Below are 25457 nucleotides of genomic sequence, written 5' to 3'. Positions count from 1 at the left end.
CACTATTATGACTAGTACCTGAGGTCAGCTTATGGTTAACATGTCCATCTAGCGGCTCGTTGATTCAATACGAAACACCTGCACATTCGTGGCCATATTCAGGGTCCAAAGAACAAAGTTGCTCCAGGCCTTATGTCTGCTGCCGTTTCTATTTTGATATGATGCTGAGGACTGTTTATCTCCGTTAACTTTGTGTCCGCCCTGTACGATAATGTGGGAGAGACTCTACGCACATGTCTCCATGTTTGCATCGAATTCGATTGACCACAATGTCACAATGTTGTCTATGTATGGCATAACATGGGCACGCAGTCCCTTATAACGTTGCTTTCACTGCCAACCGTTCTTTCACAACTTTGGAAGTATTAGTTACGACACTGATAGTATTGATTACCTTTGTTTTACTGAACCCAAAGCTACGCTTAACCTTGTACCAATCGACCAAGTTGATATATGAACAATCGTCCAACAACAGCGCAAACCAGAGGATACTTGCTAGCAGATTTCTCTATACATCATATCAAAAATGCCTCAAGCAATAACGAAATCGCTATCATCAGAAAAACTTGGAAAAAAGAGACATACACAAGGTGAGCTTAGTAATTTGCCCATTTGCGGCGTGACATCCCGTCGCGCTTTCATTCTGGCAAGGTAACAACGTACATCACAATGTCGTTCCGCACAGCCGCGCACTCTTATTCCTCAGTACCTGACACCGTCATTCCAATACCTTCAGCAGCATCACTGAGCCCACTTGCTGATGGTTCACCAACAGCAGCAGCAGCCACGGCGTCTGCCGCGACATGGGAGACTCTAAGACGACAGGCGCGACATTTGGAAAACGAAATCGAAGCCAAGCTAGTGCAATATTCTAAACTTGGTAGTGGAACAGGAACCAGTGGGTTTGCAAGTAGTGTGGCAGGGGTTGCATCCAGCAGTGCTGCGCGAAGTCCAGGAAGTACAAAAGGCGCAGAACTAGAACTGGACCATTTGCTCGCAAAGGTTGGTGTTTCACGTCGTGTTTGCAGAATCGGATTAGCATTGTACGCAGCCCCCTCTTTTGAGAAGGCCAGTTGCAAACGATAGTACCACATGTTTTTAGTGCTCTAGTATAACGCTCCTTTTGGCTACAAGCATTTTGACATACCGAATGTTCCACTTTGTATTGATCTAGCTTACCTCTGTCGTCAACTCTATGGCCCAAAGCCTTGATAGCGTTCCATCATCAGTCCCAACAAATCCCTCCATGATGCACATGCTGCAGCGACATCGAGACATACTATACGACTACTCAAAAGAGTTCAAAAGGACCAAGGTGGGACTTTGACACAATGGTTGATCTCTGAAAGGACGACACTTAATGGTCCTTATCAATCGAAGGCCAACATTACCGCTGCCAGAGACCATGCCGATCTATTGAGCTCTGTACGGGAAGACATAAGGTGAATCATCCGATACATCTTTGGCCTTACCGATAGAGAGAGACACTCATTTCGCTTTGATGAACAGTTCGTATAGGTCTCCAGGCATGGGCATGCAAGATTACCTGTTAACGGAACGAGGAAAGATTGACGGCTCGCATCGGATGGCCGATGAGGTACTTGAGCAAGCTTACACAACCCGTGCCGAGCTCCACGATCAGCGAAGTGTTTTATACAATACAAGGGGGCGAATGGGTGGAGTGCTCGGTAAGCCGTTCCTTTCCTAGCTCCTGAGTGGCCATGCATCTGAGTTATTATTAATATTTTCTTCAGCACGATTTCCCCTCGTTAATGACCTCATTTCGCGGATTGGGGCAAAAAAGCGGCGAGACTCGTTAATAATGGCGGGCGTCATCAGCTTTTGTGTGTGCTTTCTAGTGTGGTATTGGCTAAGGCGATTTTAGTTGCCTTGGAGTTAAATCTCTAGCGACTGCAGTGTCCTTCCAACATTTCATTGATATTTACTGTCATCGACAAAATGCACAAGCTAATTATACGGACATAGTACACTCTGGGATTGGAGAGCCTTTGATTGGCATGGTGGTAGTTTGGTAGTTGTTCCGAGTGAATGCCGACCCTGGGGACAGAAGGAAGCCATAATCTCGACCATCGCGAGGTCAAAGACACTTACTTTCAAAAAGAACTGTCTCCCTTCCATTATTGCAGCTCAAAATGCAAGCTAGGCCTGCTTGATACTTCGCAACAGCGAGTCAACGACATCTCCAGCATTGGACTTTGTGGATGACTCAGCATACTTCCATATTCGGCAGTAATTATCACTGCTTAGCTGGGTGATTGGACCGTTGAGGATTCGGCAAGAGATCTGGAGTCGGCTGAAATTATTAGGAGATGAAGGACTCCTTTGTCTTTCAATCCTCAGTAAATACAAAAGGTGCTCGAAATTTGGTGGAGGAAGCGAGGCGGCAGAGGTAGTCTCATCGTTTATTCTACTTTCGCAGTATATTTTGTCTCTAACACTGGAGCTCAGAGATGCTCGAGAGGCCCAAAGGCAGCAGGAATTAGACGCACAAAAGTCCATAGCAGCCGCTCGCATCGTATCGCGATGCATTCGCTCGGTCGCTAGTAGAAAACGTTCGCTCCGGGACCTGCGAAAGGAGTGGGACTCTCAATGCGGTCTTTTGGAAGGGAACGTAACTGGTGTAAAAGCCGATGACCTTCTGAGGTTCGCCTGGATGTTTCTTAAATTTTACCAGCCCACAACGGACTGGAATCGTCTGGGACATTTGGTCAAGATGATGCTTCCCCAAACGGCAGCAAGTCAAGGCAGAGGTGCTTCTTTACCCTTTTCCAGTTGCCTGAATCATCCAGATCCGCTACGGGCAAAAGCAGCTGCCAATGTTCTCAAAAATGTTTTATGGATTTGCGCAGAACGAATAGTAGGCTCTTTAGATGGCCCCAAAAATCTACATGATCCAGCATGCAAGACCCCAGTAATGGCCCCATATTTAACGGGCACGGAAATCCGGTTTTTTATGGCGTACATGGACCCCAAGCAGCATGCTGGCAATGGCACAATCGAAGACGTGATGTGGAATATACAGCGATGGTTGATAGACCGGGGATTATTTGCACTATTGGCGAAGGGATTGCTGGAGCGGACGACACGAGTTATGGTCAATCGAGCGAAACTCAAACAGAAACGAAACCCTGTACTCAGCATAGATTCGGACGAATCCAAGCTGGACAGAAGCACAAATCTATGGGTGAATGCAGTATTATCTAGCGTGATGAACACCCTCGTTGTAGAAGACATCCGCAGTGATATCCAAACTTCGGCACCTGAGCGACAACAGGAAGATAGAAACATAGAATGCGAGAGAAGAATCGTCCTTTTTTCATTACACGTCTTTGCCACTCCTTTACTTCTCTCATTTGTGGATGCCCAATGCATTTCTCTCTTTGCCCAAAGGGATATATTGCGTCGAGTAGTACGGATTGTCAATGAAGATGAGCAGAGCAGAAAATTATTGTTCAACCTACAGGGGGAGGCGATGATATTCCTTGTTGGTAACATTGTGGAACTGTACTGGAGATTGACGAGAACGGGCTTCGCAAGTGAACAAACACCAACGTTAAGGAGTGACGTGGTGACGACTATAACCCATCTCCTTGGACATTGCCAGCAATATGTTAGAGAAAAGTCCTCTAACTTTGTAAAATATCATGCTGTGTTCAAGGTAAGCGTGTGTCAGTTCAATTTGTATCAATGACTTCCTCCTCATAGCTTTCCTGAACATTGAGTGGTATAGTGGGAAATCGGTGGACGGAGTTCCCCAAGAATACTACCCACAGCTTGTAACACAGCTATCGCATCTGTGGAGTAGGGAATTTATTTCATCCATTTTCGCCAACATCATTGATTTTGAGCCGCCTACCCCAGTCGCTTCCACATTGCGTCTTATAGCCTCAGCCCCGTCAACAAATTCGGGATTAACTCTTACAACTATTGACGCGCGGGATGGCTCCCTACTGTATTTAACTTTGACTTCTACGTTACTTGCGTACCGTACCGCAATCTTGAATGCCCTGTCATTTACAAAAGGACTAGTGTCCGGACTGTGGAGATTGCTGAATGAGGTCGGCCCGAAGCGCGAAGGGACATTGCTCTATTTGGCTGCCGCAACGGGATGCTTGGAGAATGAGCCGCTGATGCCACTTTTGCAGCTTTTCTGTGAAATGGCGCGTTTGCTCTTCATGTAGGTGATGTCTAATATCTTCTCGGTTGCCGTTTGCAGCGTGACCTACGACTCTTTTCTTCCCTCGGTCTTTTGAAGTACTCTTGACAACGACGAGATCTACCAACGACAGTATCCTTTCAAATCACAGGAACTCGCCGCCATTGTCACCTTCCTCAATCACTTTTGTTTCCGCATCTACTGGCATCACACGCCTTCAACCCCTTCCGTTACGTCTCAGTTTCCCCCGGTATTGGAGCCTGCCAAGCGCCTGTTGAATCTTCTAAACGACCGCTCGCAGCGCCAGGCGTTTGGAGCGGAGCAGGAGACAGCATGGCTTGCGAAGGAAGTGAGCCGAAGCACGTTTGTGGACGATGTGATCAAGAATGATCCGAGGGCTGTTATGATATTGGGAAACGTACGATTGCTGCGGTGCTTTGTGATCGTTTGGTCGAATTTTATCAAACTGGGTCCGTCTTTAGATACCCCAATGCGTGCCTTTCAAGAGCCGCGTCAACATATTCAGAGGGTTGATCGAGAGTGATAAGGCGGTCCTTGGGGGACGACCGATTGCTGTGGTGGTACACAGAAATGCCGTATGTTGAAAGTTCTCTAATAGTTTTCTGGTTAATGCCCTGCCTTCGCTTAACATCTCCTGTCCTTTAGGTACTGGAAGACGGCTATCGGCAGCTCGCCAGAGTTCCTCCCCAGCAGCTTAAGCAAGCGATTCGCGTGAAATTTGTTAACGAGCTCGGTATGTCGTTGCGTCAGTTATCGCGTTGTCTAATGACTGACGATGTCCTGGGATTAAGGCCTCGAGGAAGCTGGCATTGATCAATCAGGCATCTTCAAGGAATTCTTAGAAGAGATGTGTAAGCGGGCATTCTCAACGAACTTGAATCTTTTCCATACCACGCCGGACGGATATGTGACTCCATCCCCGACGTCGTTCATTCATGAAGAGCATTTGCAGTTACTCGAGTTTGTGGGAAAGATATTTGGAAAAGCATTGTATGAGGGCATTGCTATCGATATACCATTTGCAAATTTTATCTACGCCAAGTTGTTGGGAAGATACAATTATCTGGTATGTCGTAAGACTTGAACCCTATGCTATGCAATGCTATAACTGAATGGGATGATAGGACGAATTACCATCGTTGGATCCACAATTATACAAGAATCTGACTTTTTTGAAGCGCTACGAAGGTGAATACGGTCGTCTTCTTTTCAATCGCATATTTCGCCGAGGACTCAGAGGTTTGGTACTGTAAAGGCGACAGTGAGGACCTTGGATTAACGTTCACAATCGATCAAGACATTTTTGGCAACGTCGTGTCCAAAGGTGACTTCCGCCAGAGTTAATGTGATCAAAGTCGGGATGATCAACATCTTTGCAGAGATCAAACCGGGGGGTGCTGCAATATCAGTAACGAATGAGAACAAGTTCGAATACGTACATTTAATGGCAGATTATCGGCTAAATCGTGAATGCAGAGATCAGTTTAAAGCACTGATTAGAGGCTTCCGATCAATTATATCTGAAAAGTGGTTAGGCTTCTTTTCACCTACGGAGCTGCAAAAACTGATGTGCGGTGAAAACGTGGAGTTTGGTAGGTTCTTCCTCCTGTACCCCACTACTATTTGACACTCGCTCATGTTTTTTGTAGATGTGAAAGATCTTCGTGCTCACGTTCGGTATGAAGGGGGGTACTTTGACCAGCATAAAACGATTAGGTCATTGTGGCAGGTGAAGAGAATATGTGCATATTGTCCTTCAGGAGGATTTTAAATTGGGGGCATTTGCTACAGGTCGTAAGCGATTTTGGACCGAAAGATAAAGCTGCGTTCCTCAAGTTTGTTACTAGCTGTTCAAAGGTGCACCAGTTAGTCATTGGTTTCAAGTTTGGCATGATTTTCGAAGTTATTAACCCGCCGCAATCCGGAACAGCCACCTGTCGGTGGATTTCAGTACCTCAATCCACCATTCACCATCCGTTACGTGGCAGAGAGTGACGAGGGGGGAACTCAGACGGAAAATCCGGTCGTTGCTGGTGCCAGGTTGATTGGGTCTGCATTTGGGATCACGCTGGGAAAGGACATGAACAGGTTACCAACGTGTGTGAGCGTGATTGGGGACGTTGCCCTCTTGCTTCGACCGCTGATATAAGTCTGCAGGGCTTCGACTTGCTTTAATATGTTAAAGCTGCCCGCGTATAAAAAGAAGAGCACATTAAAGGAGAAGCTGCTGTATGCGGTATGTATAGTTCATCTGTGTAGGGCCAGGACATATCATTTTCTGATATTCTGGTTGCAGATTAACTCAGGGGCTGGTTTCGAATTATCCTGAGCACTACAACGGGTGCGGGTGACCTATGTAAATATATACTCATGTGCTTAATCAAAGTATGCTCAACAGAAATAAGCATATTGGCATATCCCGACGGTTCATCCCACATATCGGCTAGCCTTTAAACACAGAATTTGAAAGATATTACTTGTATGGCCTGGCAGAGGAGGGTAAAGAAAATATTGTGCCCCTGTTCCAAGCGATGGCAGGAACGAATGTGCGCGCAAGACAAATTCACCAAAGTATCAATGTATTGATCTTATGATACAAGACCGAACTAAGCGACGAAATGATACTAATCACTACAGAACTATGGTCGTCAACAGCTTAGATCACCTTCAAGTCCTTTTTCAGTTGATGGTCTGAAAAATAGAAGATGGTTAGTGGCAGCCGTGTCGACATATGTGTATGGGCGAACTTACGGTTGTTGTTGTTGGCATTTTTCTGCTGGTTGTTGTTATTGAAGTTGTTATTGTTCGTGTTGATGTGATCTGCAAAAAGAGATATTTGCATTGCTGTAGATAGGTTCAAAGAACGAAAGGACTACCCACCTTTCTTAATATCGTTGTTTTGGTTCTTCTTGGCCAGCACATTCTTGTTGTTTTGCGCGTTAAGATGGTCCTTTTTCAGATTGTTATTGTTGAATTGGTTGTTGTTATTGTTGAATTGATTATTGTTTAGGTTCTTTTGATCTTTCTGTTCGCATGTTCTGATGAGTGGGGGTAGTCGTCAACGCGGACGGACAGATTCACCAGTAGAAACAAACCTTCTTGTTATCAATCTTTTTGGGAAACCATCCACCTGCAGTTTCAACCTCATTCTCGTCAACTGCCGCGGTGTCAACGTCAGCAACATCATCTGCAGCAGCATCCGCATCGTAATATCCATAGCCCCCATATCCTCCATAGCCGAACGGTCCAAACTTCTTGCCTTTCTTGCCTTTCTTGCCGAGACCATAGCCGCCATAGAGACCTTTTTTGCCTTTGCCATAGCCGCCGTAGCCGCCGAATTTTTTGCCTCCTGCGGTTTCCACAGCATCTTCGTCCACTGCAGCAGCGTCTACTTCGGCAACATCATCTGCAGCGGCGTCCGCATCGTAGAATCCTCCGTAACCGAACGGCCCGAACTTCTTCTTGCCGTAACCGCCGTACCCGTAGGGGCCGTAGCCGCCAAACTTTTTGCCTCCTGCGGTTTCTACAGCATCTTCGTCCACTGCAGCAGCGTCTACTTCGGCAACATCGTCAGCAGCGGCGTCCGCATCGTAGTATCTTCCGTAACCGAACGGCCCGAACTTCTTCTTGCCGTAACCGCCGTAACCGCCGTAGCCGTAGGGACCGTAGCCGTAGGGACCGTAGCCGCCAAACTTTTTGCCTCCTGCGGTTTCTACGTCATCTTCATCCACTGCAGCAGCATCGACGTCGAGTTTCTTGAAGTTTTTGCCGAGGTTGTTCAAGTTGTTATTGAAATTCTTCTGCAGGTGCGGAGGAACGAAGAGGAAATTTATTACTATGCCGAATGTGGGAACTGAAAATGTACGATGGCTAACCTTGTTCTGATTGTTATTAAATGCATTTGCGTTGTTCAAGTTCTTGTGATCTAGCCGGAAGCAATAGAGCAAACTAAATATGCTGCATGTACTGAATTACACACGAGCTCTTTACCTTTCTTAATATTGTTGTTTTGGTTCTTCTTTGTCAATGCATTGTTGTTGTTATGCGCGGCAAGGTGGTCCTTCTTCAGATTGTTATTGTTGAAATTATTGTTGTTCTGGTTGTTAGCAAAGTTGTTGTTATTCTGATCTTTCTTCAAGTTGTTATCTATCTTCTTGGGAAACTTCCAGCCAGCCACTTCCGCCTCTTGATGGGCCTGTGTTTATGCAAAAATAATTGTTAGTACGCTCAGTTAACAAACAAACAAAAGACTACCTACAGCATCAGCTGCAGGCATGGCCAATGTGCCCGCAATGAAGGGAGCGATCGACGCCGCGAGAAGGTAGATAACTTTCATGGTTGCCAGGCAAATGCGGTTCGACAGCGACAAGTAGCGGGATGAAAGGTAGAAAGCTCAAGAGTAGAACGCTGGTAGTATGGTCTAGGGAAGGCAGAAATTCCCCTTTTTATAGCCGAAGAGGTGTCAGAGATGTGAATATGGCAGTTACGGATCTCGATCTTTTCGGTCTTCACGAGAAACAAAGCGCAAAACATCCGGAGCTGTGTGGGAGTCGAAGTGCCTTGCAGTTTCCCATTGGATTATGCGCCATTGCTTCGTGGAATATTCGTGATGTGAGAACGAAGAAGAGTGCCGGTGGAGAAACCATCTCCGGAATATGGAACTGGAACTCGGAAGATTCTAATACGAGCGATCGTATGGCCTCTTGGGTTCCATCTTGGGGTGTAATCAGGCTCGGGTCACTGGAAGCCCCAGAAAAAAAACAAAAAAACACCGGTGCCTCACAAGCCTTAAAATCGTAGCCGTGCTGGTGTCAGGGTGCCCAGAAAATGAACGACAGCAAATGATGACAGCAAAATCAGGGTATAATCACATAGTAATTGTTTCGGGTAATATTGGGTTCTACACTGCAACCTAGCTGATCTTTGTAAAAAGGAGGTCTCAAGGGGTGTGGGCAGAATTCCAGCAAGTCTTTGAAGTGGTTCCCTTGACCTCGCCCTGACAAATGGAGCAGGCACCAAAACCATTCTCCGTGAAAGACTGAGCGCAAACATTCCAAGAAGAGCAGCATAGAACCGTGGAGCTCTGAAATCGGTTGAGACCTCCACCGGTAAAGTCCTGAGACATTTGGTCTCAGTGTTTCCTATCTAGTGGAGCTTTTGGCTTCCCTTTCCCAGCGTTTCCAGACAAACCCGCAGGCTTCCCTTGCCGATTCATTCCGCTCGTCAAGGGCTTGACGGCAGCACTCTTCGAACGCTCGTTGCTCTTCGGCGCACCTTGTTGAGTCGAAATTATGACGGATCAAGCAAGCCTGTTTTACGGGTGTCAGATGCAAAGTAGCCTCATTCATTGGTGTGAGTGTACTAAATGGGATTGGATATTCACCTGGATGGCACATGCTTTTGACTTGCATGGGTATGTCTCAGTGGAAGCGGGCATGAGATGGATCGGGACAGCATTGAAATGGGTGGAGAGAATTCTGATGACGTTGGAACATTGCTGACTAAGCACGATCGTGGTGGAGACTTGTCACAAAAACAACAGCAACATTGTCAGGTTGCGCATCTACTCCTACTTGTTTCTGGCAGCTAGGATATGATGCTCAAGTCCTTGGTGGGAGTAGTTGCATAGCATCTTCACAAAGAATGGATCTTTTAAATTCTATCCGAATTATCTGTTCGTTTCAGCAACAATCACATTGTTTGTTCGCAGCAGCACCGGACAAGCTACGTGGTCCACAAGCAACAACCTTGCACAGATGGGTCCTCTTCACAGGCAATAGCCAACTTGGCCTCTTGCGCATCGTCGTTGCTCCCATTTCACACCCAAAGAAACCTAATCGATAAGCAATTACAAACCGCCACAACTTTCTCCATCACTATGGCAACAAGCACATGAGCGCGGGTGTCAGTTGTGCCCCTAAATTCAACAAGAGCTGAAGTCGTCAGTGAAGCTCTCATCCCCTCCATCCAATCACGCTCCCTTAATTAGAAACTAGTTTTGGACATGTTGCGATACCAGGCGCGCTCTGCACGCTCGATAAAAGTAGGCTACTTGGGTGTATTGAGATGCTTTGGACGCTTTGTTTAACCAATAGCTATTGGCGTCTTTTGAATTACGTAGCCCACATTTCCTCTTGCACACTCGGTTCGAGCACCGTTCCTCATAACTTTGGCACGAGGCTATGCATCTTCCCCAGGTCGGTGGAACCAGAGAAATGGCTTGTATTCATTCAAAGGCTCATATAAGACTACCTTTCTGTAAAGAATATGATGTCGTCGTGATTGGTGGAGGACCTGGCGGTTATGTCGCTGCCATCAAAGCCTCCCAACTCGGTCTCAAAACCGCTTGTGTCGAAGGACGCGGCGCTCTGGGTGGAACTTGTCTAAATGTTGGCTGCATCCCCTCTAAATCTCTTCTACACAACTCGCACCTTTACCACCAAGCCGTCCACGATTTTAAAAAGAGGGGAATTGAAGGTACCGTTGTGATTCGACCCAAAGAGCGAATTCACAAATTTTCGTCTAACTGGCTCGTATTTTTAAACAGTCGGTGAAGTAAAGGTTAACCTTCCACAAATGCTTGGACAAAAGGAAAAGTCCGTCAAAACCCTCACCGGTGGGATCGAATTGCTGTTTCGGAAAAATAAGGTGAGTATGCCGCATGGGTGGGAGATTCTTCTCATGGGGATACACTAAAGTCGGAATAATCAACTAATCTTTTATGCCCAAATATTCCAGACCGACTACCATAAGGGATGGGGAAAAATTGTGAGTCCAAATGAAGTGGCGGTGGACGGTGTGGACGGAAGTAGTGCAACGTTGAAGACCAAAAATATTATCATTGCGACTGGCTCCGAAGTATCGCCATTCCCTGGAATTGAGGTAGATCACGGTGTCAAGTGCCTAACACTAGGACGCGTCTAACCCTTTGTCATTAAAGATTGACGAGGAAGTAATTGTTTCCTCTACTGGAGCCTTATCTCTGAAGAAGATCCCGGAGAAGATGGTGGTGATTGGAGGTGGTGTGATTGGGTTGGAATTGGTGAGCTAGTAGTTACTCTTACCCGATTAATCGTAGAGTCTCTAACAAGCAACATAGGGCTCAGTTTGGAGTCGTTTGGGGGCGCAAGTAACCACAGTTGAGTACCTCGACGCTATTGGTGCGGGTATGGACGCAGACCTTGCGTAAGTATAGTATTTTGCTATATCAGGTAGATGAGTTGACCAAAACGTTTTGGCATGATCAGGAAAACTTTCCAGAAAACTCTCACCAAACAAGGTATGAAGTTCAAACTCGGCACCAAAGTTATTTCTGCAAAGAAGAATGCCAACGGAAAGGTCGACGTTGTAACGGAACCCGCAAAGGGAGGTGCCCAAGAGCAGGTAAGACAATTCACACTTGATAGTTCGGATCCAGCGCGGAACCCTCCTGATCAACTTTCCTGTATCAGTTCGAGGTCGATGTCGTTTTGGTCGCTATTGGCCGTCGCCCGTTTACCAAGGGGCTTGGGCTAGAATCTGTTGGTGTGGAGGTTGACAATAAGGGACGGGTCAAGACCGACCACGAATTCAAAACCAACGTCCCCGGGATCCGCGCAATCGGTGATGTAATTACTGGACCCATGTTGGCTCACAAAGCTGAGGAAGAGGGTATTGCCGCCATTGAATACATTGCTGGAGGTCACGGCCACGTCAACTACAATGCCATTCCATCGGTTATTTACACATGGCCTGAGGTTGCATGGGTCGGTAAAACTGAGGCGGAGGTGAAGGCCAGTGGCGCGAAATACAATGTTGGTAGCTTTCCTTTTGCTGCTAACAGCCGAGCAAAGACAATGGGTAGGTGCATGACATAGGAGGTGGAGGTGGTGACCGAGACTATATGCAGTTGCTGATACTCGTCGTACATAGATGACTACGATGGTACCATCAAGATCATTAGTGACAAGGAGACTGACCGTATCCTTGGTGCCCACATTATCGGACCTGTAAGTGTTGCACCGCCTAATGACGTTCCCGTCACACAATTGATTGATGGGTAATTTCGTGCAGAACGCCGGCGAGATGATTGCTGAGGCTGTTCTTGCCTTGGAGTACGGCGCTTCCAGCGAAGACGTTGCACGTACTTGTCACGCGCACCCGACTCTGAGCGAAGCCTTCAAGGAAGCTTGCATGGCTGCGTATAGCAAACCCATTCACTTTTAAGCGAAATAAACTGCATTATAACATTATCCTCATCTTAAAGCCTCTTTGTCACAAAAATAGTATATACTAAAACAATCTAGTCTATGTGCAGTATCCAAATGATATGTACAGCAGAAGGTTTACTAGAGACGTTGCTAGCTTTCCAGTAAGCGGAGTGCAATATCTTCTAATGACGCACCGTCCAGGTCAGAAAGTCCCGGTTGCTTCTTGGATTTCTTGATCACAGTAGGGCCATTCACCGCAGCCGGTTGTGATGTCTTGGCGCGCTTGCGCTTCCGTGAGTTCGATCCAGATTCATTAGCTTCAACTGCGGCAACGGGCTCTTCATCGGAATCTTCATTTAGATCAAGCTCCATCAGTGCAGGATGATCATCTTCATCTCCCGATGCCGCCTCATAGTCAGATGATCCGTCTTCAAAGTCGTCCTCTCCGCTGCGGTAGCTCATTGCGTCAGATGCAGATTCGTCATCAAAGTCTTCGGCTCCACCAAGAGCTACCCCCTCATGTCCTCCACTTTCCTAAGGAAATACAAATGCATTAGTCACATATTTCGAAAGCATTTCGACCAGTAAGTAATACCAACCTCTTGCCGGGCGGCCCTCTCTTTAGCTTTCTTTTCCTTTTTCTTTTCTCGCAATTTCTCCTTCGCCACGGTCTTATCAACCGCATCAGCAACATTCATCTCTCCTCTTTGCTCCTCCAAGAATTTTTGTTGCCGGGATTCCAGGCCTTCTTCTTGCACAAACTCATCCAACGTCTCCAACTTGTACGCAAGAATGGGATTGCCATCATCGTCAAAATACATCTTTTTGCCCAATCCCCTCTCCTTGAGAGCCTTCTTCTTACTCTTGAGGAGTTGACGATGACTCAGACTCTCGGTAGGAGGCGCAGGGACAGGCAAATCTTCTATACCATGGTCCGCACGTTTGAGCGTCAAAAAGTCGTCCTCGTCCTCTGCCTCCGCGCCTTTACGTGGTCTTGATTCGGCGGCTTCTTCATCCTCCGACGTATCAGTATCTTCGCTTGCTTTTAGTTTTGCATAATGGTCTGACAAGATGGTCAGGTTTTTCTTATCAAACATTTTGTCCACCTTGGTTCGGACCTTGGTTGTCTGGATCATGCGAGAACTCTGTTGACATCAAGTGATTCCAATTCAGCTTATATCAAGTGTACGAACCTTCTTGCTTGCAGCTTCTGATTCTGACTCCGAGTCTTCGGCAGTTGGTTTTCCCTTTTCAGCGGCGGATGCATCTGCCACTTTCTCTAGTTGACGCGATGCATTCTTTTTCTCAGATGTCTGCAAAAATTGACGTTGATAAGTTGCGGATAGATCAAGTAAGGTTTACAAGATTATGTCCCCACCTTGACAAATTTAATCTTGGGAGCACCAGGTAATCCCAAGCTCTCGGCGTACGCTTCAGCTGGTAACTCCTGGACATTGAAAATCTCCTTATTTCCTTGAAGATGGACGCTTCGCATATAGCTAATGAAAGCCTTCTGGGCTAAATACTTGATTTCCGGACTTTGGGAACAGTAGGCTTGCAATTGTTTCGCGACACTCGTCGTTTTGCTCGGATTCACCCTGATTTTGGATATCGGCACTTTCTTACGTTCCAATGAAGCCATCATCCCCTTTTCCTCTGATGGAAGCAGAAAGAGTAGAGCGTTGCCAGCTGCTTCATATCTGGCTGTTCGCCCTACACGATGGATATATGTCTCTGCATCCTCTGGACAATCAAGCTGAATAACCCAATCCACTGCGGGGAAGTCGAGACCGCGCGCAGCCACGTCAGTGGCAATCAGACAAACTGCCTTCTTTCGACAAAATTGCTCAAAAATAGCCATCCGCTTTGCTTGTTTCTGCTTGCCATGGAGGCAGTTCAAAATAATACCAGGCTGCATCTTACAGAAGGTTTCGTGAACAAATCGCACCTAATATGGAGCAAATGGAGAATCGGTTATCAATAGGATAAGGAACCACCTTAAAGTAGTAATTCCATACCTGCTTGCAACTAGACACAAACACAATAATTTTTTGTTTCAGGTGGGTTTTAATGAAGGAGTAGAGGATATCGAGCTTTTGCGGAAGATCGCAGACAAGGTACTTTTGCACCAATTGCTTCGGGGTGCTACTCTCAGATTGTTCGTGAACCGCCACGTATTCCGGGTCCTGAGAATGAAGCTTGAGCGATTTATGCACATTCACCTAAGAGTTGGATCGAAAGACGTACCTTAAGAGACAGCCTCGCCAAATCTTTCACAGACTTAGTTTGCGTTGCAGAAAAGAGCAATGTCTGTCTCGCTCTTGGTAAATTTTCCACGATCGCATTGATTGTTTTTTCAAATCCCAAGTCCAGAACTCTATCTGCTTCATCCAGGACCAATATCTGCAGGTTATCGCAATTGAAATCCGGCGTCTGATCCATGTGCTGTAGCAAACGGCCGGGCGTGCAAACCAAAATGTTCATTTTGGAGACACGCTCCTGCTCAGATTTGAGGTCTTTACCACCTATGAGAAGCCCAGCGGAGAAAGTATGATTTCGGCCAATCTTCTTCAGCACGTCGAAGATTTGTAGGGCTAGTTCGCGCGTTGGTGATATGATCAAGGCGCCTACTCCATCCATTTGTGTCCAGTTTGCCCGGTATAGGACTTCGAGAACAGGGAGAAGAAAAGCAAGGGTCTTTCCTGACCCAGTTTTCGCGGCACCTAAAACGTCTCGCCCGCATAAAGACAATGGTAGCGAGGACCGTTGGATATCAGTCATTTCCACAAAGTTGGCTTTACTCAAGCCATTCGCGGTTTTTTGAGAGAGGGGAAGTTGAGAAAATTGTTTAAGCTCAGGGTTTTTCAGAAAAGGTTCCTATTTGGCAGATTAAGTAAAGCGTTCAAGGAGAATTAACGCACTCTGGTAGGTGGTTACCGGATCCTTTGTTTTCTCCGCCAAATCAGTCAGTTCGGTTTCCTCTGCGCTTCGCTTAAGCTTTCGCTTGTCCACAGGCTTTACTGCATTCCGTTTATTCTTCTTGCTCTTTGTTGACCCGCGCATGGGAGCTGTCTGAGCAGCCATGATTTTGCCAAAGGAAGATGCCAGGAAAGTTGCAAGGTTCCCATCCCAAAGGGTCGATTCCAAAAAGAAGCATGAGCCAATCACGTCGCTTCAATTTATACAAATTTGGCTTAATGAAAAACATATTGGACAATGACTCATGCTCGGCAAACTTGCTCGTCATGGCAACTAACTGGCATCATCAAAAGTTGCCCAAAAACCAACAACGTAAAAACGACTGCATCGTAAGGTGGATTTCTGAGGTCGAACGACAGATTTCCATAACATGTCCCGCCAGCAGCAGGCTATGCGCAACTTGATGCAGGGCATAAAAATGCCAAAGGGGGCCCCTGGTCGGGGTTTCTTCACGTCAACCGGTGCTCTTCTTGGTCTGACACTTTTGGGTGTGGGAGTTAACGCAAGTTTATTCAATGGTACAATCGAGATGGCCCCGCGGATGGATTCATATTGGAGTTGTCGAAGATGCTGATGCTGAACTTTGTGGGTCTTTATAGTTGACGGAGGACATCGTGCAATCAAGTTCTCTCGTATTGGAGGCACAAAGGACCACGTATATCCCGAAGGCACACACGTTGCGATCCCTTGGCTTGAAACCCCCATCATCTATGATGTTCGCGCAAAGCCCAGGAACATTGGATCTTTGACCGGTACCAAAGGTAAGTCCATATCCTTTGGAATATTTTGTCCATGCAAGTGATTGACAGAGTTGTAGATCTTCAGATGGTGAACATTACTGTACGTGTCCTCTCCCGTCCGAAGGAGCACAAGCTCCCGCAGATTTACCAGACCCTGGGTCTGGATTTCGACGAACGTGTTCTACCCTCGATCGTAAACGAGGTACTGAAGAGCGTCTGCGCTCAATTCAACGCATCACAATTGATTACACAGCGTGAGCGGGTGTCTCGATTGATCCGAGAACACTTGGTGCAACGTGCGAACCTTTTCAACATAACATTGGATGATGTATCGATCACACATATCGCCTTTAGCCCCGAATTCACCCATGCCGTCGAAGCAAAGCAGATTGGTGAGTATCGATCTGCTGATCCGGTTATGTGCAATGCAATGTAACATTTGTCCCTGTAGCTCAACAAGAGGCACAAAGGGCCTCATATATCGTTGACAAGGCGAAGCAGGAAAAGCAGTCCATTATTGTGAAGGCTGAAGGAGATGCAAAGGCTGCATCCTTGATTGGTGATGCAGTCAAGAACGCTCCTGGATTCCTAGAATTGCGAAAGCTTGACACTGCACGGGACATTGCCAACACCATATCCACCTCGAGTAACCGTGTGTATATTGACAGTGATACGCTGATGTTGAATGTGAGTGTTTTTTTTTATTGTCAACAGATTGATGGACCTTTACACTAACTCGCAATGTTTTAGGTTGCTCATAACCAACCGTAAGTCTCAAGTATGAAAAACATTTCAATTCTCTTGTTCATAATGTGTTTGTATGTGTAGTAGGAATGTGAGCGAAAAGAAATAAGTCATAAACAGACATGGCGTGAGCAAAATAAAAAATAAATAAAAAAAGAGAGACGTGGCTCAGAAAGTGGTGCGATGCCCTTCACATGTCAAATCATTTGATGGATCGCGCCTTTGTTGTGGCCAGGAGGAGTTTCCGTTTGGCTTTTGACCGACGCACCCGGAGGGCCCACAACGAGAACTCACCCCACACTGCGCATTTCAACAAAGATTGTAAACTACCCTCGTGCCATATTCTGGCAAACACACAAACGAGGGTAGCTGTCTTTTTTCTTCCAACATTAGCCCTTGGCACCTGGAAAACCCTTTCCGCTGGCAATTTTGTCCATTGCTCTCCCTCTTTACGCTGCACCGAATGATCATGTCGACAGTCGCAACACATCCTGTAGCAACGTCAATCTTCTTCTCAGCCGCAATGACATCATCCTCTCCGCTCTTTCGCTATCCACCACGCGCCGTCGCCCTCTTTGCACTAGGCTTCGGTATCTCTGTCATGATCGACCACTTTCAGCAGGAACACGACATTACTCGGTACCCACGAAACGTCAAACAGCTTTTCTCAACAGCCTCTTGGGTGCCATTGAGCTGCGGATTCGCTGCATGTTTGGTGGGAACCCTCTATCCCATCCTCGACTACTATTTTTCTCATAGATACAATATAGGATGGTCGAATGTTTTAAGGTACGTATTACTTTACTGATTTGCGCTTGTACTGGTGCTGAATATACTGCTTTTCCAGATGCTGTGGAGGATTTATTGGTATGGGCCGCAGCACTCTTGCCACACTCGTTCATGTTGTATCAACAGAGTACTAAATCTTTTCTCGGCATTTTTATTGCATCAATCCAGGTGTAAACTATGCCACATCGGTGCGTTGTTGATTCTATAGCAAAGTTTGGGTGCATGAGATGAACTAAGACCTTCAATTTTTTTATAGAAACTTCCGTGGACAAGTAGTCAACAGGTCTCGATTGTCCTGGCGCTCTCAGCAATATGGCTATGGCTGATGTTTGATCGAACCTGGCATGGGTTCGTGCTATCGCTACTTGTGGCAGTTATTGGAACCTGGGTTGCTCAGTACTTTGTCTGTAGTGGCATGTACAGGTATGATTTAAAAAGTCTTTTGAAACGTGTAGAGGGAGATCGGCAAGGCTGACTAGTGCTATCGTCTTATTCTCTCTAGTTTCACAAAGGCAGACTTTTTTGGTGTTCGTTCTTGGTTTCCCTGCATGTTGTATTCCGGATCAGTACTCTTTGGATCCATCGGACGACAGCTGACGATTGTTCCTGATGAGTATTTTGGATGCAAAAAGAAGAATTGAGGCTTCCTGCTCGTCTGCGACATGTGGCAGTCTATAGGATGACTGTCGCACGGATCAACTCGTAATAAGCTCGCAGCTCTGGTACCGCGAACGACGCTGTAGATGTTTTTCGCAAGGTGTCAACGGCATTTCGGCTGGAAAGGGTCTACAATTGTAAATAAATCATGCATTTGTCCGTAATCTAGAAACTCTTTTTTTACAGTGTTTTTTTTGTCTTTTGAGTTATTGCAAATTGCTGGTAGCTGGTGTGAATGACTCACGCGATGACCTCACCAAATCACAGCAGATCTGTGATGGGTGTCAAAGACTCCATACTGGTCCTGATCGCTGTGCATTGTCGAAAACCTCTGGGGACGCATCAGCTCCCATGTTCCAACGAGTGGGGAGTAGAAGGTGCACACAGCATCTGCTTTTCCGGCCTCGCCCTGGCGCAAATGCTCGTCCGTTTTGGACGGTCCGGTCGCCATTGACGACTCGAAATCCAGCAAGAGGTGAACTATCCAAGGCTCTAGTTGGCCTTCTGCTTGCTACTGGTGCTTTAGGAGGATGTATTCAAGCTAACTCCAAGCTGCGACCGATAAACGCTGAAGCAAGGAGTGACAATACCGAGAGCGGACATGGCCCTGCGGACCCGAAGTATCATGCAGAAGATGGAGAGCATAGATCCAGTACTCCCAGGAAAGAAAATTCCACTGGTGGATTAGAAGACACCTTGTCCAAGGTCGCCGAGCTAACGGTCGCAGACCTATCCGCCAAGCTGGCAGACTTGTTGGCTCAGCTCCCACCAAAGGACCACCAGAAGGAAGATCCTCCAGAGACCAACCATGGCAAAGATAGTACTGAAGAAAGCTCAAAAAGCCACGACAGTAAACCCCAATCAGAATTGGCAGCCAAACTAGCAGAGATTTCTTCCCATTTGAGTAATTTGGCTAATTTGGACAAACTGTCGCAGCAACTGCCTTCCGGTAGCGACATCACTGAAAAAAGCGCAACAGAACTACGGAAGCTGAAAGACCGCATTCCATCAACGCAGGAAATTGCCGAGCAGCTCGAACAGATTGCTGCCCTCATACCATCGGCAGAGGACGTGCGAAAGCTACCTGATCAGATACCCTCTGGAAGCGAAATTGCGGAACGCGCAACCAGATTATGGCAGGATGCCATAGATAAAGCCGCGGACGGGCTTTTGGAAGGAACCCTCATAGCACAGATAAAAGTCGGTATGACCGATCCGAAACGGAATCCGGAGATCGAGTGGGAGGCTAAAGTTCGCGTGGGAGCGGAATTATGCAAGGAGGAAAATGAGCGTTTGGTACAAAAGAAACAAGCCGTAGCAGATGCAATTTCAAAGTTTATTGGTGAAGATGTTGAAGTTGAGGACGTTCCAGTCATTAGTATTGCAGCAAGGTTTGTGGAAGATGACCTTATGCATCCCTCCTGATCTCTGATATGCTAATATGTAGTTAGCGGGGGCGGATGTAGGGCCATGGTGGCCAATCTCGCATCAATGCAAGCGCTCGACAAGATTGGACTTCTCAAAGGTGTAACTTACATTGCTGGTGTGTCTGGATCAACGTGGGCGATGGCTCAGTTATATTCTCTCGGCCCCGACTTTGATTCCGTTCAACAGCGTCTGGCCAAGCAACTCTCGACAAATTACCTCAGTCTCTCTGACCTGGTGGCGGCACTGAATACTCCTGAGGGCGAGCGAATTTTATTCGGCATAGTACAAAAATACTTTACGGAAAAAGCATTTTCAACAGTCGATATCTTTGGAACTCTTCTAACGGGCAGGTTACTTGTCCCCGAAGCTGCAAAAGTAGCGGCGACACGAACTGTGTCTGTGGCTGCACAGGCAGGAGACGATCCACAGACCGGAAGCGGGAAGGGCGACACGCGTGAGACACTCTCCGCCCATGAGCAGATTGATCGTGGCAAGCTCTCCTACCAACGGTGGGCTGTAGAGGACCAAAGTCTACCCATACCGATATACACGGCGGTCTCTCATGAAATTGGAAAAGATACTGGTGGCAGTCGCTATCAGGTGAGATAATTCAGATTAGCCTGTTGGATGCAGATTGCTGAACACTTGCATCTCAGTGGTGGGAGTTTACACCATTTGAAGCCGGCTTTCGGACTGAATCAGGAAGTGGGAGTGGTGCATGGGTTCCTGTTTGGTAAGGATGAGATGATTGGAGTGTTTTGACTGAATTACACATCATAACATTAACAACCTAGGGGCTTTGGTCGGGTGTTCGAGTCTGGTGTGTCTCGTGAAAAGTTGCCCGAACAAAGTTTGGGTCTCTTGCTCGGGTGAGTTCTACCAGTGCCTGGTGACATGGACCAATGCTCCTCATTAAATGTGTCCGCCAGAACCTTCGGGTCCGCCTTTACAGCCACTGTCGCGCACATATGGAATGAATTCAAAGATACGCTACCAGAAAACTTGCGAGAAAGAGTGCTACCGTTACTGGAAGATGTATCGGTCAGTGAGGTGCATTCATTCGGCTTGGAACCAAACATTTTCTCACATGGACAAACAACAGGAGATACATCCTATTTCCCCAGCGCGCTTTCCAAACATTGTATACAAATTAGATAATTTTGAACACCTCATCGAGGAAAAGACGATTGCGCTCATGGATTCTGGTTCGTGAGTCATTTCTGCCCAATTCATCACTAGTAGATATTGTCATTGCTCAACGTCACGAAACAATAGGCATGGACAACAACATTCCCTTTCCTCCGCTCTTGAGGCCAGAGCGGAACGTCGATGTGATTATCGCCCTTGATGCTTCCATGGATATTGGGGTAGACCCGTGGTTGATCAGAGCGGAAGCGTATGCCCGTGAGCGTGGGTTCCCGTTTCCTACCATCCCCAAATCCGAGGAAAGTCATGCAGGACACCGTCAGGACCATCTTCGAGAAACGACCTGTACTGTCCTCTCCACAATTTCGCAGGCCAAGTCTCCCGCTGATTTGACCCTGATATACTTGCCGTTGATTCGCAATAACGAATACGACCCTCAGCTCGACCCATCGAAAGCCGACTGGTGTGCCACCTATAATTTTACATTTACCCCTAAACAAACCGATGTCTTGAGCGGACTTGCATGCGCCAATGTTGAAAAGAATCAGGAAAAGATACGGGAGGCCATCAGAAGGGCGTGGCGAGCCAAGAGAAGGAGACGACTGGAGGAAGAGGCGCCGCAACCTGCGTGGGACGAGTTTTGACTATCTTAGTGTCTATTTCACTGATACACCTTTATTTGACTCCAGCGAGTCATGCGACCACCATATTTCATCACATATTGTAAAATAGTAACCATCATTCATAATACATATGCAGAAAAGATCTTGGTTAAATCGCGAACCACTTTTCATTCTTCGCAATACTGAGCAGGATGAATTTCTAGTGCCATTCGAGTGCGGCCCCCTGCAATAATCGCAGAGTCATGCGTGTTCTTCCATCTATTGAAGACTATCCTGTAGCCCGCCTAACCTACGTTAGGGTGGGTAGAACTGCAAGCGCTGCACATAATTGACTGGTAATGTCATATATTCATGCACCTTTAGACAGTACGATGTACAACGAACTAATCTAAAGACAATGAAACGTACAAGACGCTTACGCCTTGTAACCACGGGACTTTCTGCGACCACGAGCACGCTCAAACTTGCGGCCCTTAGACCGGACGTAAGGCCTATTGAGATAAGGATTAGATATTTGTGATCGATGATAGAGTAGTGCGCACAAGAAACCTACTTGGCGCTGCTATGGGGCTTGCCAGGAACGCCAAAGTGCTTGACGGCCTCACGGGTGTTCCTCTGACCACGAAGAAGGACAGTGCCCTTTCCGAGGGGAGAGCGGAGGGCAAGTTGGTCAAAGGTGAGGATCTCACCACCGGCCTTGATGATACGCGCACGAGCAGTGCGGGTCACACGCAGGGCAGCAACAGTGAGCTTGGGCACCTCCAAGAGACGGTTGTCGTCGGTCACAGTTCCGACAATGACGGCGATCTTGTCTTCCTTGCCCTTCATGAAACGGGCGAGACGAGAGACAGAGATAGGGGGACGGTTCACCCGGGACATAAACAGGCGCTTCAAGACGACCTGGTTGAACTTGGATTCGGTACGGCGAGCAAGGAAGCGGTAAAGCTATTCCGAAGGTACAAGAGTTAAAACCAGTCCACCATTTACAGCCACAATGGAGCAATTGCCCAATTCAAGGCGCTTTCCCAGTATACACACCTTCACAAGCATACGAAGGTACACATCCTGTTATGAAAAATACGAGAAGCCGTTCAGTCTGCTGTTTTACATTGCCGCTGTTCAATGAATTATGACCTACCTGAGACTTGGGTGCATCCCTGTGCCCCTTCTTTTGGTGGTGACGAACTCCCAAATCAACACCCTTAATGATGGCGAGAAGAAAGAGAAAAAAGGGAAAGCGGGGTCAACACATTTTGTCTAGTCGCTCCAAGTTCGCTTCATGTCCCCCTTCACAGGGGCCATGTCACTTGCGACGTTAAACCACATTCACATCCAGCAGTCGGCACGGAAGCAGGAAACCCCGCGATGGTGCACGACGCTTTCCACACTAAAAACAGATGGATGGATGGATGGGTGCGATGACCATTTTCCTTACCATGATGGCTCTTTCCTAGATGAATAAACTCCAAGAATCGAGAAGAGTGAAAGCTTCCCAACCCCAAAGCGCGACGAAATTCAACCTGCAAAACGATCGGTGGCACAGCATGGCACAGCAACACCACATAAGTTAGGGTTAAGTTTCTCCATTCCTTTGAACAAGATATTTGCAACATGCGAGCGATATTACAGCGAGTGAGCAGTGCTAGCGTGACAGGTATTGACGTCGGGTCAGTGCTTTATTCTCATGTCTGTCTTTTTGCTTCTGGACTGACGCGAGCAATGTGCGCATCTTTATAGTTAACGGTGAAATTGTGGGGAAGATTGGGAAGGGCATCTGTGTTCTCATTGGAATATCTGTAAGTGATGATTTTCACCAAGTTGCATATAACAGCAAGCTCATATTTGGCTGTACAGGGCGATGACGAGGGAAAGGACGTGAATTGGATGTAAGTCACGACCAAGAAAGCACAACCCGTTTGGCGGCTTTTGTTTATTTTATGCTTCTTATGATAGGGTCAAGAAGTTAACAAGTGTGCGAGTGTTCGAGGATGGAAATGGCAAGCCATGGACAAAGAGTGTCAAGGATCTTGATCTAGAAATTTTGAGCGGTTAGCTGATTCGTTGCGTATCACTCTTGAACGTTCTCGCTCATCGTTCATTTTACCAGTGAGCCAGTTCACTCTCTATGCCCTGTCGAACAAGGGCTCAAAGCCGGATTTTCATTTGGGTTGGTCGTCTTGATGCTACATTTCTAATTGTTTTTGGCTATTTTTATTCATATGACTTGGTTTAGCAATGAAGAGCGACCAAAGCAAGGACATGTACACGACCTTTCTAGAAAAGCTTAAAGCAGCGTATAAGCCGGAGCGGGTACAAGGTATGCTACCTATATGAAGATCATCTTCTGCTGTGGATAGATTAACTTGGGTATACTCATCATTCGATACTCTAGACGGAGTATTTGGAGCCATGATGCAGGTGCGTCCCGTGACAATACCAGAATGTGCCATCGGTTAATTCACCAGGCTCTAAATTGTAATAGGTGAACATCCTCAATGATGGGCCAGTAACACTCATACTGGACTCCCGCGATGGAAAGAAAAATGGCCCTAATGGAACATCAACATCGTCAAGCTGATGAGCATGGCCAAGATCAATTGAAAAAACATGTTAGATATTTATATGCACAATTATATAGCAAAAATGATGTGTGATTATAGGGCCACGTCTCCCCGATCCGCACTTCCCAAAAGCTCTTGGCGCTTCATCCAAGCCCACATCAGACATGCGACAAACTTGCTATTAGCGGTAGGTCGGTAACCGAAAAACAGTAGTGCAAAAAAGATGCATAAAAGATTCCATAGAGCGGACGGGACCAAATACTGTGATAGCAAAGAACTAGTCAGCGCATGACAAGAATTGACTGCCAATGTAACCGATTACCTTGACATATCGAACGACCACTGCCAGTCTTGAGCGGTCCGGGTGCAGCAATCTCTTTACCTGCCGTCTATGTTCCGCTTGATCATTTCGCAATGATGACACTTCCACCTCCAAGCTCCTCACGCGTTCAATCAGCCCATCTAAAATGCGAGAAGATGCTGATGTTTCGGATTCATTAATTGACACAGGTCGCTCTTCATAATGCGGTGGTGTATCAACGGGTTCATCAAAGTCCTACAGTATGGCAACGTCAGGCGTCCATGTCCACTGTACGGTTGTGAGCAGCTATTCCACCAGCTATTCTCACCTCTCCATGCTCGGGAAGGCTATGCGTCTCCACGTCAGACAAATCGCGCTCACTGAAATCTGCAGAAAGTCACACTATAGCGCCTGAACAAGGATGTAAAGCGAGAGATATAAACGGGTACCTCCTTCAGAATCAGTGTCAGTAGCGAGGCCCGCACGAGAAAGCTCAAAGTACTCGATGACTTCAGCCGCAAGAGGTCGGTCCGGAAACCGTTGAAGGAACTGAACGGCCATATCAGTGCTATATTCTTCCTGGAGCGGATACAGGGCAATCTAACCTTTATGACTGCATCAATGTATGCTTCCTTCGCCTCCGACGACGTTAGTTGCCGGACCTTGTTCCACGCATCCCACTTTGACCGTCCCACGACGTCCCATAAACTGGGCCGTGGTGTTGAACACGGCCCCACTGTCGCTTGCTTATACAAGCCATAAAACTAGCACAGATGCATACAATGTTTCTGTCAGCGTGCAGCTCTTGTTTTAGGTGAAACTTTTATTGAAAGCCCTCTTTCGAGAAGCGGTGTTCACCTGGAGCTTTTCGTCATTTGTGGGAACCATGGTATGTTCCTCAGGCCCCAGCGACTGAAGTACGCTCACGGCTTTTGCAAACCTCTGCTCTTGCCGTAAACTTTCGTCGTTCACCGTAGACATTGCAGCTTCTTTATCGAGGATGGCCTGTCTTTCGCAAGAGAAAGCAGAGCGTTGGACGAACGACGGTATGCACTGTTACCTTGTTGCCATGTCAACAGTGATCACCGCCAGATCCGCATCG

At 47.0% G+C, this 25457-nt stretch overlaps 11 protein-coding genes across 11 annotated transcripts; 7 read left to right on the top strand and 4 right to left on the bottom strand.

Annotated features, from left to right (window-relative positions):
* The first annotated feature begins 652 nt into the window (after window positions 1-652).
* Window positions 653-2144, top strand: SPPG_06079 (uncharacterized protein). The gene is made up of 5 exons (XM_016754284.1): window positions 653-1002; window positions 1175-1315; window positions 1381-1442; window positions 1510-1688; window positions 1755-2144. Exons 1-5 carry the CDS (start codon window positions 670-672, stop codon window positions 1883-1885), a joined length of 846 nt encoding a protein of 281 aa, XP_016606411.1. The 5' UTR covers window positions 653-669; the 3' UTR covers window positions 1886-2144.
* A 158-nt stretch (window positions 2145-2302) lies between these two features.
* On the top strand, window positions 2303-6716 carry SPPG_06078 (uncharacterized protein). Its single transcript, XM_016754283.1, has 15 exons — window positions 2303-2410; window positions 2470-3679; window positions 3744-4198; window positions 4277-4595; window positions 4660-4773; window positions 4844-4931; window positions 4990-5264; window positions 5323-5386; window positions 5454-5522; window positions 5578-5790; window positions 5848-5927; window positions 5990-6055; window positions 6129-6295; window positions 6356-6434; window positions 6495-6716. The coding sequence occupies exons 1-15, from the start codon at window positions 2331-2333 to the stop codon at window positions 6525-6527; spliced, it is 3312 nt and encodes a 1103-aa protein (XP_016606410.1). The 5' UTR covers window positions 2303-2330; the 3' UTR covers window positions 6528-6716.
* A 44-nt stretch (window positions 6717-6760) lies between these two features.
* Window positions 6761-10015, bottom strand: SPPG_06077 (uncharacterized protein). The gene is made up of 8 exons (XM_016754282.1): window positions 9582-10015; window positions 8457-9507; window positions 8189-8393; window positions 8074-8123; window positions 7294-7998; window positions 7079-7223; window positions 6950-7018; window positions 6761-6889 (listed from the first exon to the last, which is right to left on the bottom strand). The coding sequence occupies exons 2-8, from the start codon at window positions 8532-8534 to the stop codon at window positions 6855-6857; spliced, it is 1287 nt and encodes a 428-aa protein (XP_016606409.1). The 5' UTR covers window positions 8535-9507; window positions 9582-10015; the 3' UTR covers window positions 6761-6854.
* Window positions 10016-10114: 99 nt separating this feature from the next.
* SPPG_06076 (dihydrolipoyl dehydrogenase) lies at window positions 10115-12549 on the top strand. Its single transcript, XM_016754281.1, has 11 exons — window positions 10115-10241; window positions 10320-10395; window positions 10463-10675; window positions 10746-10846; window positions 10937-11080; window positions 11139-11240; window positions 11298-11383; window positions 11446-11581; window positions 11650-12037; window positions 12110-12186; window positions 12251-12549. The coding sequence occupies exons 1-11, from the start codon at window positions 10203-10205 to the stop codon at window positions 12401-12403; spliced, it is 1515 nt and encodes a 504-aa protein (XP_016606408.1). The 5' UTR covers window positions 10115-10202; the 3' UTR covers window positions 12404-12549.
* On the bottom strand, window positions 12415-15502 carry SPPG_06075 (RNA-dependent ATPase HCA4). Its single transcript, XM_016754280.1, has 7 exons — window positions 15325-15502; window positions 14635-15264; window positions 14406-14573; window positions 13766-14335; window positions 13581-13700; window positions 12987-13514; window positions 12415-12921 (listed from the first exon to the last, which is right to left on the bottom strand). The coding sequence occupies exons 1-7, from the start codon at window positions 15469-15471 to the stop codon at window positions 12538-12540; spliced, it is 2547 nt and encodes an 848-aa protein (XP_016606407.1). The 5' UTR covers window positions 15472-15502; the 3' UTR covers window positions 12415-12537.
* A 234-nt stretch (window positions 15503-15736) lies between these two features.
* On the top strand, window positions 15737-16959 carry SPPG_06074 (prohibitin-2; the record flags this gene model as incomplete). The annotated part of the gene is made up of 6 exons (XM_016754279.1): window positions 15737-15884; window positions 15966-16127; window positions 16184-16498; window positions 16558-16793; window positions 16857-16873; window positions 16938-16959. The coding sequence occupies 6 exons, from the start codon at window positions 15737-15739 to the stop codon at window positions 16957-16959; spliced, it is 900 nt and encodes a 299-aa protein (XP_016606406.1).
* Window positions 16960-17319: 360 nt separating this feature from the next.
* SPPG_06073 (uncharacterized protein) lies at window positions 17320-18280 on the top strand (the record flags this gene model as incomplete). Its single annotated transcript, XM_016754278.1, has 5 exons — window positions 17320-17639; window positions 17698-17717; window positions 17808-17827; window positions 17896-18062; window positions 18142-18280. The coding sequence occupies 5 exons, from the start codon at window positions 17320-17322 to the stop codon at window positions 18278-18280; spliced, it is 666 nt and encodes a 221-aa protein (XP_016606405.1).
* A 268-nt stretch (window positions 18281-18548) lies between these two features.
* Window positions 18549-21653, top strand: SPPG_06072 (uncharacterized protein). The gene is made up of 7 exons (XM_016754277.1): window positions 18549-19687; window positions 19748-20324; window positions 20381-20457; window positions 20519-20593; window positions 20654-20765; window positions 20827-20929; window positions 21000-21653. Exons 1-7 carry the CDS (start codon window positions 18648-18650, stop codon window positions 21512-21514), a joined length of 2499 nt encoding a protein of 832 aa, XP_016606404.1. The 5' UTR covers window positions 18549-18647; the 3' UTR covers window positions 21515-21653.
* Window positions 21654-21812: 159 nt separating this feature from the next.
* SPPG_06071 (60S ribosomal protein L18) lies at window positions 21813-22987 on the bottom strand. The gene is made up of 5 exons (XM_016754276.1): window positions 22929-22987; window positions 22632-22694; window positions 22532-22558; window positions 22047-22438; window positions 21813-21984 (listed from the first exon to the last, which is right to left on the bottom strand). The coding sequence occupies exons 1-5, from the start codon at window positions 22929-22931 to the stop codon at window positions 21909-21911; spliced, it is 561 nt and encodes a 186-aa protein (XP_016606403.1). The 5' UTR covers window positions 22932-22987; the 3' UTR covers window positions 21813-21908.
* Window positions 22988-23083: 96 nt separating this feature from the next.
* SPPG_06070 (D-tyrosyl-tRNA(Tyr) deacylase) lies at window positions 23084-24320 on the top strand. Its single transcript, XM_016754275.1, has 8 exons — window positions 23084-23147; window positions 23231-23289; window positions 23348-23379; window positions 23447-23541; window positions 23601-23660; window positions 23727-23810; window positions 23886-23911; window positions 23976-24320. The coding sequence occupies exons 1-8, from the start codon at window positions 23105-23107 to the stop codon at window positions 24069-24071; spliced, it is 495 nt and encodes a 164-aa protein (XP_016606402.1). The 5' UTR covers window positions 23084-23104; the 3' UTR covers window positions 24072-24320.
* SPPG_06069 (uncharacterized protein) lies at window positions 24026-25374 on the bottom strand. Its single transcript, XM_016754274.1, has 6 exons — window positions 25214-25374; window positions 24961-25119; window positions 24805-24904; window positions 24684-24742; window positions 24377-24610; window positions 24026-24315 (listed from the first exon to the last, which is right to left on the bottom strand). The coding sequence occupies exons 1-6, from the start codon at window positions 25334-25336 to the stop codon at window positions 24148-24150; spliced, it is 843 nt and encodes a 280-aa protein (XP_016606401.1). The 5' UTR covers window positions 25337-25374; the 3' UTR covers window positions 24026-24147.
* Window positions 25375-25457: the final 83 nt, after the last annotated feature.

Source organism: Spizellomyces punctatus (assembly GCF_000182565.1).
Source record: "Spizellomyces punctatus DAOM BR117 chromosome Unknown supercont1.11, whole genome shotgun sequence".
NCBI lineage: Eukaryota > Fungi > Chytridiomycota > Chytridiomycetes > Spizellomycetales > Spizellomycetaceae > Spizellomyces > Spizellomyces punctatus.
Note: the sequence above shows the minus strand (reverse complement) of the source record. Positions and strands in the feature narration are given on the sequence as shown.